The sequence below is a fragment of the Tiliqua scincoides genome, chromosome 1 (assembly GCF_035046505.1).
Source record: "Tiliqua scincoides isolate rTilSci1 chromosome 1, rTilSci1.hap2, whole genome shotgun sequence".
Classification (NCBI taxonomy): domain Eukaryota; kingdom Metazoa; phylum Chordata; class Lepidosauria; order Squamata; family Scincidae; genus Tiliqua; species Tiliqua scincoides.
In genome coordinates this window covers 215,204,348-215,218,685 of record NC_089821.1, presented here as the reverse complement: position 1 = coordinate 215,218,685, position 14,338 = coordinate 215,204,348, and the positions used below count along the sequence as shown (strand labels likewise).

General features: G+C 43.7%; 1 protein-coding gene across 1 annotated transcript in view; it reads right to left on the bottom strand.

The window, feature by feature from the left end:
* Positions 1-14,338, bottom strand: part of PLEKHG1 (pleckstrin homology and RhoGEF domain containing G1) — a 146,263-nt gene that overhangs the window by 5,279 nt on the left and 126,646 nt on the right. The window contains exons 13-18 of the mRNA XM_066615658.1: positions 10,959-11,054; positions 9,579-9,617; positions 8,161-8,183; positions 5,726-5,893; positions 4,436-4,552; positions 82-1,747 (exon numbers count right to left, since the gene is read on the bottom strand). Coding sequence (XP_066471755.1) covers positions 82-1,747; positions 4,436-4,552; positions 5,726-5,893; positions 8,161-8,183; positions 9,579-9,617; positions 10,959-11,054 — 2,109 coding nt within the window. The remainder of the gene's footprint in view (positions 1-81; positions 1,748-4,435; positions 4,553-5,725; positions 5,894-8,160; positions 8,184-9,578; positions 9,618-10,958; positions 11,055-14,338) is intronic.

Genomic DNA, 14,338 nt, shown 5'->3' with positions numbered 1-14,338 from the left:
GTAAAGACTAACTGTCTTTACTTCCAAGGTCTTTAACAGTTGTGTTTATAAGAAGGGGGAAATAAAATGTTGGTAGCATACCAATGGCAGGACCTCCTTGCTTCTTCTCTTCCAAAATAGCAGCTAAATCTTTGTTCTTCAATTTCTGTTGCCGGTTGAGAAGGTGTTCTTGCTCTTGGCTTTTCACTTTCAAAAGCTGATTTGCCTTCTTAATTTTTTGGCTGTACTGTCTTGCCATCATGAAGACCCTGTTCTTTGTTTTGTCCACAGCATCCAATTCATTGTCAGCAGTCTCTGCATTGGCACTGCAGAGAATACTACTGGCAGATTCATAAAGACTATCTAGAAAAGCTCTCTCATTGGGGAGGGAAGATCGATTGAGACTCAGTAGCGAATTTGCTTTACATGATGCTGCCTCTTCAAGCCTAAGGTTGGCTTCACTTAATCTTGCTACCTTGCTGGACAGTGTTTTGGGGAAAACTGGTGCTTCTGGCAGTGGAGCAGAGGACAGTGAATATTTTGCATCTGTACTCAATTCACAAGTAGTTCCAGCAGATGCGTTATTGTCCATGTCATCTTTGCAGACAGGAAAAGCAGCAAGAACATTGTCTCGTGTCTTTTCTTCATTCTTCTTGATATAGTTCTCAAGATCATTCCAGATTTCATCTACTTCCTCCGACAATTTATCTGCAGCAGATTTATGTGAGTGAGAATCAGAGTTTGAGGAGCTATCCACTAAGCTCAAGTAGTCATGATCTAATGGAACATAATGATATGGACTTTCATCTTCACTGAACTGGAGACTTTCTTCAGAAACGAACTGTCGGAGATTATCACAACATGCAAAATCTGTTTCCAGGCCCAGAAAACTTCTCTTTTTGGAGCACTTAAGGCGATCACATTTGAAATTCAGCAATGATTGCTCAGGAAGCACTATTGTGTCATAGATATTCTCCTCACTGATTCTTAGATCATAAGAACTTACAGAAGGTGTGCTTATCCTGGGAACAGTTTCATTTCTCTTGGTAGAAATGGAGGTCCTGCTCTGAGGCATCTGTCTTTTCTTGAAGCTAACTTCCTGGTCCTCGGTTTCATAGAGTGAGTCTCTAGCTGATCCTTGGGGAGCACGTTCGGACTCTTCCCTCTGAGCTAGACCCATTAGTTTAAAATCTTCAAAACTTATATTGTCATAGACATGATCTATGTCATCAATTGTTAGTTCTTCTGAAGATTCTGGGTAAGCCTGAAGGTTGTCCATGTCACTCTTAGAACCTCTAATTTCATTCCAAGAAGCATTTTGACCAAGGTCATTTTTTCTGTATCGTGAACCAGATGGTGAAGTTTTACTTTCACCGGCACTGCTGGCTCGCCTCACAATTCTGTGAGAGTCAGAACTGGAGATTTCACTTTGATGGGCTAGTCCTACATGCCAGCTGCAAGGACGAACTGGAGGGACCCGCTCTTCACTTGCAACTGAAGCTAAATTGGATGTAGACTCTGATGGCACAAACATCTGATAATCATCTTCATCCTCAACATTTTCTTGAGGGGAACGTCTGCTTGGAAACAAAGCTTGCCGAATCTGATGGTCAGTCCAGATGCTTCGAACTGCAGCTGTTCTCCCCAAGATGCTCGCCATAAATGAGCTGTTTTGTGATGTGAACTGTCTAGATGTTTCACCACCTGCACTGCAGGAAAATGGAAGCTTTGCCTGGGAAGATGCTTCATCTACAGGTTCTTTGGAGTTCTGTGGAGGTTTGAAACAGTACATTTAATTAGTTCCATCTCTGAGCAACATGCAGAATTTCTATGATACTGTTATTCGAAAGCAAAAACACAGCTGGATGCAATCCAATATACAGCTAAACATGGTAAACTTCCAGGGATTTCAATTAGACACACCATCACATTAGAGTATGTTCTTGGTTATACCCACGATACCAAGACATTAGCAGCGCACAGTCAACAGGGTTGTTTTTTAATGTTCTTCATGAGAATCAAGTCATTTTTATAAATAAAACTTCATGCAAAAGCCTCTCAGACCACAGAGCGAATTACTAGTCTTAAGACGCTTTTGCTCATGAAATGTCAAAATATATAAATATTTATATTCAGTAAAGTTTGGACATACATGAGAAATGGAGTTTGCTGCTTGCCCAAATATGCTAATTAACAACATTACAAGTCTCAGTGGCCCCTTTCTTACCTGATAGAGGCTCTCTGAGTGACACCAATCCACCTTCCTCTCTAGGGCCTAGCTAAGGGCCCACTAAGAATGGAGACATTCCACTTCCTGTCACACAAGGTCTTGTCAGGAATGAATGCCTTTATTCTTTGAAAGCCCATGTGAAGACAAAAGGAGGGCAGAACAGCATCACAGAAGGATCCCTGTCAGCTAAGTGAGAGAGGGCGCTTAGGAAGGGGTTGAGGGCTTGAGGTAGCAGGAGAAGATTCCAATTAACAGAGTTTGCTGCTTAATGTGGCTTTTACTGTTTATTACACACACACATATACACTACTACGAAGTGTTAGCAAAGCAAAATCTGAATCAATATGTAAACTGCAGTCCCTTTTGACCTCTTGGTTCCACAAACCTGTACAGGTATACAACAGGAAGTTTCCCCTTTTAGGCCTCAATCCTATTCCCTGCCAGCCAGGCCAAAAAGGCATACACTAACTCCAGTAGTGGAAGGGGTGACCCATGGGCAAACAGGAGGTAGGTATAAAACATTTATACAGGTCCAGCCTATTTATACACAGATTTTTTAATACATGGATTTGACTCAACGTGAACGGCCACTGCAAATGAGAAGGAATGTGCTGATCCCTGGAGAAGGGGAAAAATGCATCCCTTTAAAATCAGTTTAAAAAACTGAACAATCCTTTAACAATAGCCTCCTTAATGAGAGGGGGGGCAGCTGGCTGACAATCCATCAATTCTTCTCTCTCCAGTGGACCCCTCCCTTCCCCCTGAGCACGTGAAAGAAAGGTGATCACTTTGCATTGGTGAAGGGAGGGACTGAGCGGACAACTGATTGATGGATTGTCTTCTTAATGACTCTTATCTTATAACACAAAGGTCCGCAAAGCTGTTTTTAAATCTTTGGAGCAAAGAAACTTTGTTTTTTAAATTGATTTGCTATAGTGCGTTTTTTGCCATCCACATGAGTGCTTGGAATGGAACCCATGCGAGTAATGAGGCTCAACCTGTACTCACCTCTGCATAAGTCCTGGGGCCACCTACGGGTCTTCTCTGACATATGCCTTTGGGGGCTTATGTCTGAGGAGAGAAAATGGGCAAGGAAGTTTGAAATGGAGGAGACAGGGTCTGGCACGTGCCATTGCTTCTAGACCCACTCCTTCCTGCCACCTCCTCGCCCCAGTTCCTCCCCTCTCAGTTACTCCCACAGACCTCCCACTTCCTCCTCCTCCCTGCCTCCACCACTGACTTATCAAGTCTGGTAGGTATAGCAGGGTCTGGTGGCAAAGCTGTAGTAAACTAAGCTGTCAGAATGTCCGCTGACAGAATGCTGCATGCACCATCAACCACATTTTACCGCAGTGGAACACTGTTTCAGTCATAAACCCTTCGTCCAGACAGCCCATTGCCTGATAGGATTAGGCGGTTAGCCTCCTCCCTATTAGGTATAAACCGTTTTGTTTACTACTTCCTTCCCACCCAACACAAAGTCTCTCATGTTCCTAGAACAGTGGTTATCAAACTGGTGGGTCGCAACCCAGCAGGGGAACTGGAAGAAGGCCATTCCCCCTTAAGGGAAGTGGCCCAGAAATGGGTACCCCAACAGCGCTGCAGTGATCGCAGTGCTGCTAGGCCCATTAGGCTTTTACACATACTTGGGGGTTGTGCTGGCCTCCGGGAGGCTCGCAGCCCCCTCTGCAGATCCCCCTGCTGTTGCAAATAACTCTGATTAGTTATCAGAGCCTGGGTTTCAAAGTGGGAGGTAGCCCTAATGAATAGCCTCAAGGCTTGAGGAGCTTAATTATATGACCCAGACGTCACTTGCCCCTATACCTGTCATTGACAGACTAGTCACCAGAAAAATGATGCTCAAAATGTTATCTCCCTGTATATACAAGCTTGCAAACTGCAAGTTCTCAGCCCCTTGCAAACTGCAGGAGCTCAGCTCTTTGCAGGGCAGTTAGCAGCTATCTGATTTTTGAATAGCATCAGAGATTGAGGTAATTAGTTATCTGATCTTTCTACCACTCTGTTTTCATTGGAGGCTCTGTGGGACCCACTAGAAATAAGGTCCCTAACTCACAGTTTGAGAAATGCTGCATTAAATAAATAGGTGTATGACCCTCAGTTCTCATTGTTGAATATGACCACTCTTGGTGTTGGTGTTGACTCCATATCTCTAAATAGATTCAGTTGAAACATATGCATACACAAGTCACAGACATATTGAAGTACCTGAATTTCACATTTGCTGAGATTAACGCTTCTTCGTTTCTCAGAATTTTCAGCAGCTTGACTATTTAGCCTTTTGCGACCTCCTTTTGATTTCTGCTGCAAATTTTGTTGTGTGCTCTACAGTAAGAAAGAAGGATTATACTGTGATGAACAGTTCTTTAAATAGAAAGGTCTTCAACCAATGCGAAGTCTGAAAAATGCCAAAGTTCAACAAGGAGCTGTGGCATAATCATTCACAGCAACTGTCTTGTGGTGCCTCTTGAGCTGACAAAGGTCAGGAAAAGGCAACACAGTAACATTACATTTTTGGGATAGAATATTTCCTTATAACAGGGTTGATGGTGGGCTTTAGGAAGGTTATTCAGGAAGACACTGTTCTGCAGTGACAACCATGGTGCCATTGTCACAACTAAGCATTTGTACAGAACTTTAAGTTAAGATGGATTGGCTTCTCAAAGGCTACCTACTGAGTTCATAAGAGAGGTGAAATTAGAACCAGGGAAAATCCTGATTTGAAATATAATCTCTTAGCCATTGCCTTTCATCTGAATGCATGCTCTGTGTGCGTAAGCAAGAGCGCATGTAACCACACATACATCTTCAGCAGGAACCTTTTACTGATGTCATTTATGATTCCAAGGAAGGATTCTTGAATTAATAACAGGAAAGAAGAATGGATCCTAGATTCTGGACTGTACCTAGAGATATTTCCACCCATAACTAGGGAATATTCTTTTTTTTTTTAACCCATTTTTGCCCAGCCCACAGGTGTACAGATTTTGTCCTCATTGCATATATGCAACATTGGGCAGAAATGGTTGGCATAAGATCATGTACAAGAGGTGACCAGAATAGTGGAGATGGAAAGATAACATGACCAAAGGGAAGAAAGCAAACTCCTTCCTTTCATTCTTTATTCCATCTATTTTTCTTTTCTCCCTTTGGTCATGGTTCCCTCCCCATTTGCACATTCCCTTGTGTTACAGCCTTGCTTCATAATCTCCATGCATCCTCCTCACTCATGGACTGGCAGGAAGTGCTTTCCAAAGAGCTCCTCCCTCCCTTGCTAGAACAGCTAGCCCTAATTATGCGCTTTCAGTGTCCACACTCGGGTACTAAGTTTAGAAACATATAGTGAACATGTATCACTCAAAGTAAAGTTGTTAAGATCATTTTGGTGCTCTGAATGCTAAAACAACATACTCGCACACTTGTATGCCCCATTCTACCAAGTTATACTTTTATGGATCAGTGTATATATCTTTTTCACCCACCAAACAAGGAAACTACCTGTTCAGTCTCTTCCTCATCATCGGCATCTGCCTGATCCGTGAGGCCTGTGAGGGGATTATCGTCTTGGTCGCTGGCCTCTAGCCCTTTGCAATTCAATGAAAGTTTTTTCCTGGGATTGATGAGGTATTCCGCCTGAGACAACAGGGCTCCTTCAATACTAATCCGCTTGGAAAAATAACATATGCTGTTAGATTATGCATTTCATACTGGTGGATGTTGCACATGTCCTAATCTTTTCTCTTTGAAGGTGAACCTGCAGCAACAATTTTCCCCTGAAATCGGATTAAAAGGCACTTGACTAAAAACCACATCATGCATTTTCTCTCTGTGCCCTGTTGAAGTACTTACACTAAGAAATGTATTACTGATTGATTCTTTTTAATTTATCAACATATTCCATTCAATCCATTCACCACTGAGACCAGTGGTGCTCAAACTCACGACTGCTGCGTTACAAAAATGGTCCCTGTTCAGATTGCATCCTACCATTCTGTCCCAGCACCACAAGAAGTCCTCCATGTTCAGGGGACAGGGACACTCTGGGCTTGTCTCTGCTGCCCAGCGTCCCAGAAGGCCATGCGACAAGCTGTCTGGGCAAAATCAACTGCCCAGAGTGTCCCTGGCCCCTGAAAGTGGAGGACTTTGTGTGGCGTCTGGTCGGCAACAGTAAGATCTGCCCAAACCCTGGATCAGGCTCTGGGCTGTGGCTTGAGTGGCTCTGACCTAGACAGCTTTCCAATGTCATCTGCTAATTTCTTTTAGCAGAAATTAAACATGGCTACTTCATAATTCCACTGCCAAGCTTCTTCACAATTTCATCTCAATGCTCTTTTCCTCCCCTTTTCCTGCTGTCAAATCAAAATTATCAGGTTAAGTACAGCAGGGCCCCCATATTCATGAATCCTGTATCCGTGGATTCACTTATTCATGGGGCCCCCCCAGCGCTCACCCCCTCTGGAGGAGAGCTCCATTTTCACAGAGAAACAAGAAGTAGTTTTTGTTTTACCATTGGGCTCAGAGGACCTTCCTGAAATGAGGGGAGCAGAGGTCCCCTTGCCTCCAGAGGATGGGGGGGCATTTGCTAGTATCTGCGGTTTTGGAACAGAAGCCTTGTGGATACGGGGTCACGCCTGTATGTGCCAATTGCTCGCCTACTGCTTACATTTCAGTTTTTTTTTAATCTGAAAATCTGATCTTCAGTTTCAAGAGGAGAGTGAATGTGTCTAGAAAAATGCAGGTGGCTTAATGTGTGTCCACAATGCATATGGGACACTGACCAGTAAAGTCTAATGAAATGGTTGAACGCAGTACTTCTTATCAGAAAGCAACAATGGTCGCTTTGCATACTATTCTTACCTTGTGTACTCAGAAACAAGCATACCATGACAAAAGGTATGTGGTAGATTTTGGGTGCCATGGGAGACTGACCTATCTGACCAATATGGTACAATCCACTGTGCTTTCGCAAGGATTCCTTCTTCTGACAAGGGCTTACATAGGAGAACGTCTTGATAGACTGGATACTGTATGCACACATACATCATTTGGCTATTCTTCCTCCAGCATCAAAATGCTTTGAGCTTGCTCTGCATCACTGACATATCTGGGGGGGGGGGAGTCAATGGGGACAAGTACTCCTGGGCAGCATTCAGGGGGCACCACCATACACTTCCTCTGCTTCCCCCATAGTGTGCACTCAGCAACCACTTCTTTCACTTTACTTCTCCCCAAAAGCAAAAATGGCAGCCACAGCCCCCCACAACAGTATTTGCCTTTTTTTAAAAAAAGGGATAGAGGCAGGCTGCTGCTGTGAGCTTTAAAAAGCAAAAAAGCTGTGGCTCCCCTTTCTCTTTTTAAAAGGGGAAGAAGGGGGTGGCTGCCAGCAGTGTTGTCTGGAATTGTGCCAACAGTGGCTGCAAGCCCACAGCCAATACTGGCACAACCCCATGATGATCTGGGGGCCTCCCCCTTCTTCCCCTTTATAAAAGGTGGTCCTTAGTGAAGAACTGTGCTGATAGTGACAAGCTCGAAACCACTATCAGCACAGTTCTAAGTCACTCTGTTCTGCCAGCCTCCCCCTTCATTCCTTTTAAAAACAGCAGAAGAAGAGGGAGGCTGTCAGAGCAGCATGATAATTCTGGAAGTAATTGCGATAACACAATTACTTCCAGTCAGGGGGTGGCACTTTACCCCATGGCCCCAGCACTGCCAGTGCTCTGCATCTGCTGCAGCAAACAGGATTTCAAGTGTGCTGCACAACAGAGACAAAAAAAGTTAAGAAATTGACGGCCATTAGGTGGCAGGTTAATGTGAGAGTTAATGTGGGAAAAGCAAACAACTTTAAAGTTCTAAAATGATGACTGAACACCACCAATCTTAAAAAGCAAAACACAAAATACCAGTCTGTAGAGGAAAGAATGGACAGAACTTACCTTTTGTATACCCGAATCGATTTCTGAAATAAAATGACAAACAGATCTAAGTATCATTTGTATAATACGCAGTTCCATAAGGTATGAAAACACTTGCCTAAGGGTGCAATCCTAACCCTTATGTCAGTGCTTTCCAGTGGTGCCAATGGGACATGTGCTGCATCCTGCAGTTGGGTGTCACTCATGGAGGCCTCCTCAAAGTAAGGGAATGTTTGTTCCCTTACCTTAGACCTGCATTGCCCTTATGTCAGTGCTGGAAAGCACTGACATAAGGGGTTAGGATTACACCCTTAGTCTAATAAAACACTGTATTTGCTAAAAACATAATATCAAATATTATAGGCACAAGAAAATCCCAAGTTAAGCATGCTCAAATCTAGGGCTAAGCTGAATATCAGAGGGAGAGAGAAGGGAAGAGGGGACTAGTTATCTAAAACTCCTCTCTGCCACCTGAAAAAAACCTCTCCCCCTTCCAGGAAGGGGCTGAGAGTAGTATAGTAAACCAGTGAGTGGCATGAAATCTGCTCCCACAACTCCACCTTCAGCAAGTCTAAGTTAGGTTTGCAGATAAATCATATTACACTTTAAAGTGCACAACCAAATTATGATTATGCATTATGTATACTCATTAGTTTATTATACTGTATTTTGTATCTGTGCTGCATATTTAGGCCATCATTAAGGTAACATTATGAACTAAATACTCTGCTGCTACAAATGAAATACATTTGCAGAAAAGTGATTCTGCTTTTCCTGTTGCTAGAGGTGTTTGAAAGACTCTCATGGCATGCTGAACAGTAACATTTTTGTGGCATACGCTTTCATGGACTAGAGCCCACTTTGTCAGCTCCATGAAATATTATTCACAGTTGACAGGTATATAAATATACATGGGCACAAAGAAAAACGTTTTTAAACAGTGGGGCCCAAAGGCCATGAAGAAATCCAAGGGAAGCACGGAGGGCCTGTCGTTTTACTTATGCACAGACAAATGTACACAAGGTAAGAACAAAATGAAGAATTTATAGCAGCAACAGTCAATAGAAAAAAAATACCACTTCTTCCCATGCTAATCCAACACATAAAGAGGAATAATCACTTTTCTATTGAAGGAAGACAGTCTCAGTATTAAGCCAAATCCACATTTCACAGAATCAAATTTGCAAGATAAATTTTAGCTCAGCATTTTATACAGTCTCTCTCCTTTAAAGTCTTTTGGTGAAGCACAATAACTGAAATGGGAAACTAAACATTCTCCCACTGGTTTTTTTCCAATGCTGCCATTTCTGATGTTGTATTTTTGACTTTTTTTGGCCACAGACTAACCTCTCTGAAATGTATTTAGAACAGTTTTCAATTATGTGGCTAGTGTCTACTGTTAATGAAAGAAGTTCCATATTTGTTTCTAAGCAACTCACCACTTGGCTTAATGATTTTATGGAGTCTTGATGAAGGTTCTGAGGAGAAAAAAAATCACATTACTGCATTCTAAAAAGAAATTACTGAACAAAGCAGGCAGTTTCTGGAACCTAACAGAGAAGGAGGATGTAGACTTTTGTGATTAAAGCTGCAGGGATATAGTTGACAGTGCCTCTCAATATCCAACATCAGCTTCCTTCATGGTGGAGCAAAAGATGACCACTTTGAGCTACTAGGCTGAGGAAAATCAAAAATCAAGACAGACAGGCAGGTAGGGAGTGTGGAACAGAAAATTCCCCACCTCTTCAAGTTAATACCAGCTCCAGGCCCTCTTTCCTTTATGACCTGTGTGCCTGTGAACCTGATGGTATCAGGCATGGTTAATGTACTGCATAGCACAGATGACAGTATGTCACAGTCCACAGACACACTTGTTTTTGCATTACTTCTAATATTTTGTTATCAGACTACTCCTGCATAGCTGCAGTGGAAACCTCTTTGCCTTATTGAGGTGGGTAGGACTGTACAAAAAGTGTTGTCATTTCTTCAGCCTGCCCCCTATTTATGTTGCTGCCTAATGCAACATCTGGGACTGTTTTGCTGTTCTGGCACAACATCACAGCTCCTGATGTAGCAATAATGCAACAGGACTTGTCAGAGCACTAAAGGATCAGACCATTTTTGACTTTTAGGCACACTAAATAAAACATGAAGTAGAATGAAATGCTGCTTCCCTTAACATGAATAGTTATTTTCTTATGTTGTTTACAGTGCAAGGAGGAGTTTATTTTAGTCTCTGATTTGTGCCTTAATTCAGTCTCGACTTCCACTTTTAGCCATTAAAGAAAGCAAGGTTTCATTGATAAAACCATTATTTTGAATTCTTCCAGATTCATCAAGGATCTAGTGTTGTGAAAAGGCTTTTTTCAGCTATCTGCTGAACTACCTGCACACATACATACAGGAACTCAAATTATTCAACACTGCTCAACATATACTGGTTACTGGGGCAGTAGGAATACAGAAGACTAAAAAACTGGGTTTCACATGTATCTCAATGGAAACATGCCAGCAAGTCACTTACTGGAAAAGGAGACAAAATGTATCCCTCCTAACCTTAATATGACCTGTAATGTGCATAAATTTTCCTTTTCAATTTCACTGTGATTATAAATTGATTTGCAGGTTTTGTATTATCTGATATTTAATCATAACTTAAATAGTGATTTCTAGACATTTTAAAAGCTCCATATAATTCATCAGTAATCTTTCCACAATGTTTTTAATCCTATTTCCACATATCCAGTGACATCAATCATAAATTAAAGCATGGTTTAAAAGTTCAATTTGGGAGGGGGAACAGCAAGACATATTATTACCTGACTTCCTTCGCATCCTGTGTGAGGCAATTCCTTCTTTAACATTACTTGATGTTTTGATTTCTCCTTCTGGGCTATAATGGAATCCTGGGTGATCTACAAAGAAAATCAAAAGAACAATAATATTTAATTCATCAGACAACCTCACTAAAGAAAATGGTAGTGGTCATCTGAACTGTTTTTAGGATTGCAATATTTCATACATAGTATTATATACTGCATAACTTGTATTTTACTAAAGACTATTCCCAAGTTGTGACCAATAAACAGAACCTTGGATGGGACTAAACAGATATGAGCAAGTTTGATTCTTAATGGCTCAGGCAACCTGGGAACAGTTTTTCTCCTCACATTGCCTCCAGATGTACTTTTTGACTTTATCTCAAGGTAAGCAAGTGACTTCTCTAGGGCCAGCCTAATTATAGAGGCAAATTAGGTGCTGCACAGGGTGCCAAATTGCAAGGAGTGTAGATATCTTGCAGAGGGAATCTTTTTCTCTATCTCTGGAGGCACACAGAAGCTTAGCAGCACATTGGCACAAAAAGAAAAAGAAGCATCCTTGTCATCTGGATAACTTGCTACGCTACTCAGGATACAAGGCAATATACCTTTAATTTGCCTATGGCAGCAGAAAATGTCAGACTAGCCCTTTGGCTGCCATTCACTGCTATTGTAAAGTACTGCATGGAAGCTGGATTGTTAAAACCTGCCCTCCAATCCTGAAGGGAGGAACAATGAATGAATTTGTGCACTTCACTCCCCAGAGAAATCCTGCAGTATAAAAGCCTCCCTCACCACTACACAATGCCACCTGTCATAGAATTTTGCTTCGCCCCACTACATTTCTATTTTGCTTATGGTAGTGAGATTGGACATTCATATTTAGGGCAGCAGGATGATGTAATTATATGATAGCCTTGCAGAGTACAATGACATCATCAGGGCATGGTGGTGTAGCCAAAAACGAATAGTGGTGGTATAATGCATTGTTTCAAGAGGGATACTATGAAAAGGTAGAAAAAAATAACCCTTGGAAAACAATTTTGGACAACAGATGAAAAAATAATGAAATTACCAAGATGGGTTTGAACACAGCCCTACTAGCACTAACTGCACATTTTTCAAACAATTTTTAATCGATACAATATTAACTTATTCTGTCTCTCGTGGAGTGCTTTCACATAGTTCTTCTGTTTGCATTATTTCACATCTCAGACATTAAGCCCTGCATACCAGTAATGTATGGCCTGGTACTATAAACCCCAAATAGCACTGTTACTCTGCAACCATGACTTTAAGGCAGGGCTTTTCAAACTGGGTCATCGCGATGCCCCAGCATGCGGGCCTGGAAGCAGGTAGGGCCTGGAAGCAGGGAGGAGGCAGTGGTGCGATCCCCAGGATTGCACTGCTCAGGGGGGCTGCAGGGGCTTGGGTACACGTACCCAAGCCACTGCAGCCTCCCGGGGGTTGCCTGGCGCGAGCCTGGCGCGACCTGCAGCAGTGAAAGTAGATGCGGAGCAAAAGTGCGATCGCTCTGCATCTACTTTCACTGCTGCAGGGAGCCCTGCTGCAGGTCAAGCCGGGCTCCCCGCACCCCTGGGAGGCTGCATGGGCTTGGGTACGTTTACCCAAGCCCCTGCAGCCCCCTTGAGCGGCACAATCCTGGGGATCGCACTGCTGCCTTTCCCTACCCCTGTTGCCTCCCCCCTCCTGCCCACGCAAGAACTTAGTGGCTCTCAAACACTCTCAGACAGTTTGAGAACCACTGCTTTAAGGGCACAATCCTAACCAGTCTACTCAGTAGTAAGTCTACTCTGCAGACGCGTGTGGCCTCTGGGAACCAAGTGCCTCGGGAACTAAGTGCCAGGTAAGGCACAAGAGTTTAGCATCTGGGCAAGGAGAAGGCAAGGAGACCTCTGAGTTTTGGAGAAGGAGAGGAGGAGGAGCAGGAGGAGGAGGTAAGTGTACTCATTCTAACGCTTTGTCTTTCTAACTCCCTGTCTTCTAACCTTAACCTTACCTTTAAAGCAACCTTAAATCAAAATTGAAAGTTAGCACCTAAGGGAGGTACATAGGGCTACTCGTGAGTAAGAGCAGAGTCCTACTCATGAGTAAGAGCCCAAGGGTCGGGCATTTAAATCAAAGTTGAAAGTTAGCTGCACCTAAGGTAGCACTTAATCGAAGGAAGGGAGGAGGATAAAGTGGAAAGCAGGTTTTTCTACTTGTTTAAATTAAACCTATACTTAACCCAGGTTAAACTTAATCTAAGTTAGAACATAACCTAAACAGGTCAGTAAATTGGGACACAGGATCTAGAGAGCAATAAATAATTAAACAAACCCAAATAAAAACTAGCTTGAGGTTACAAAAACAGTCCAGCCTAAGGGAACAGAACTAGGAGGGAAAGGACCTAGGAAGGGCCAATTCCCAACCCATTAAGAGCCCCATTAGGCTAATCCAAGCAGTCCATTCAGGAGCCTGCAGAGTAGGTCACGCCCATCAGCAGCCATTTGCCTTCCTGAGCTTTTGTAAACTCACCTGGGAAGGCCAGCCCCCTTTCAATCAGGAAGGAAGGAGGGGGAGGAGCCAGCCAGGAGTATAAAGCTAGGCGGGCCATCACGTGAGGCTCTCTGCAGACGCGTGTGGCCTCTGGGAACCCAGTGCCTCGGGAACTAAGTGCCAGGTAAGGCACAAGAGTTTAGCATCTGGGCGAGTTCAGCAGCAGGGCGAGGAGGCCAGGGCCCCAGACACTGCCCTTCCTCTTCCCTTGAGAAGAGGGCTGCTATCCAGTGTACGGTTTTTAAAAGGACCCCTAAATAAAACAACAACAACAACAACAAAAAAGCTATGCAGTCAGACAGCCAGCAGCAGGGTGGGGGCTATCCAGTGTTCTGCATCGAGTGCCACATGTATGATTATATGCCTCTGGGGCATAAGTCATGGGTGTGTCCTCGGTGCAAGGAGCTCCAGGCTCTCAGGGAACGCGTCCGCTCCCTTGAAGCCTTGGTGGCTGACCTGGAGAAGCGCAGGCAGCCAGAGGAGGACCGTGGGGAGACTTCTGGGGACGATCAGGCTTCGTCCCAACCTCAGGCGTGCAGCTCCTCGGCTGCCCGGGTGGGAAGTCTCGGGACTGGAGGACGTCATCCTGGAGAGGAGGGAAACAATCCCCTAGGGGGGATCCCTTCTCCAGGGGATGGGCCCATATCCGAGCGCACTCAGGATACTCCTCGGCGGGAGGGGGGTCAGGGGCTTCTTGTAGTGGGGGATTCGATTATTAGAAACATAGAGAGGGGGGTTTGCGACGGATGTGAGGACCGCATGGTGACTTGCCTGCCTGGTGCGAAGGTTGCGGACATCACTTCTCGTCTAGACAGGCTAAT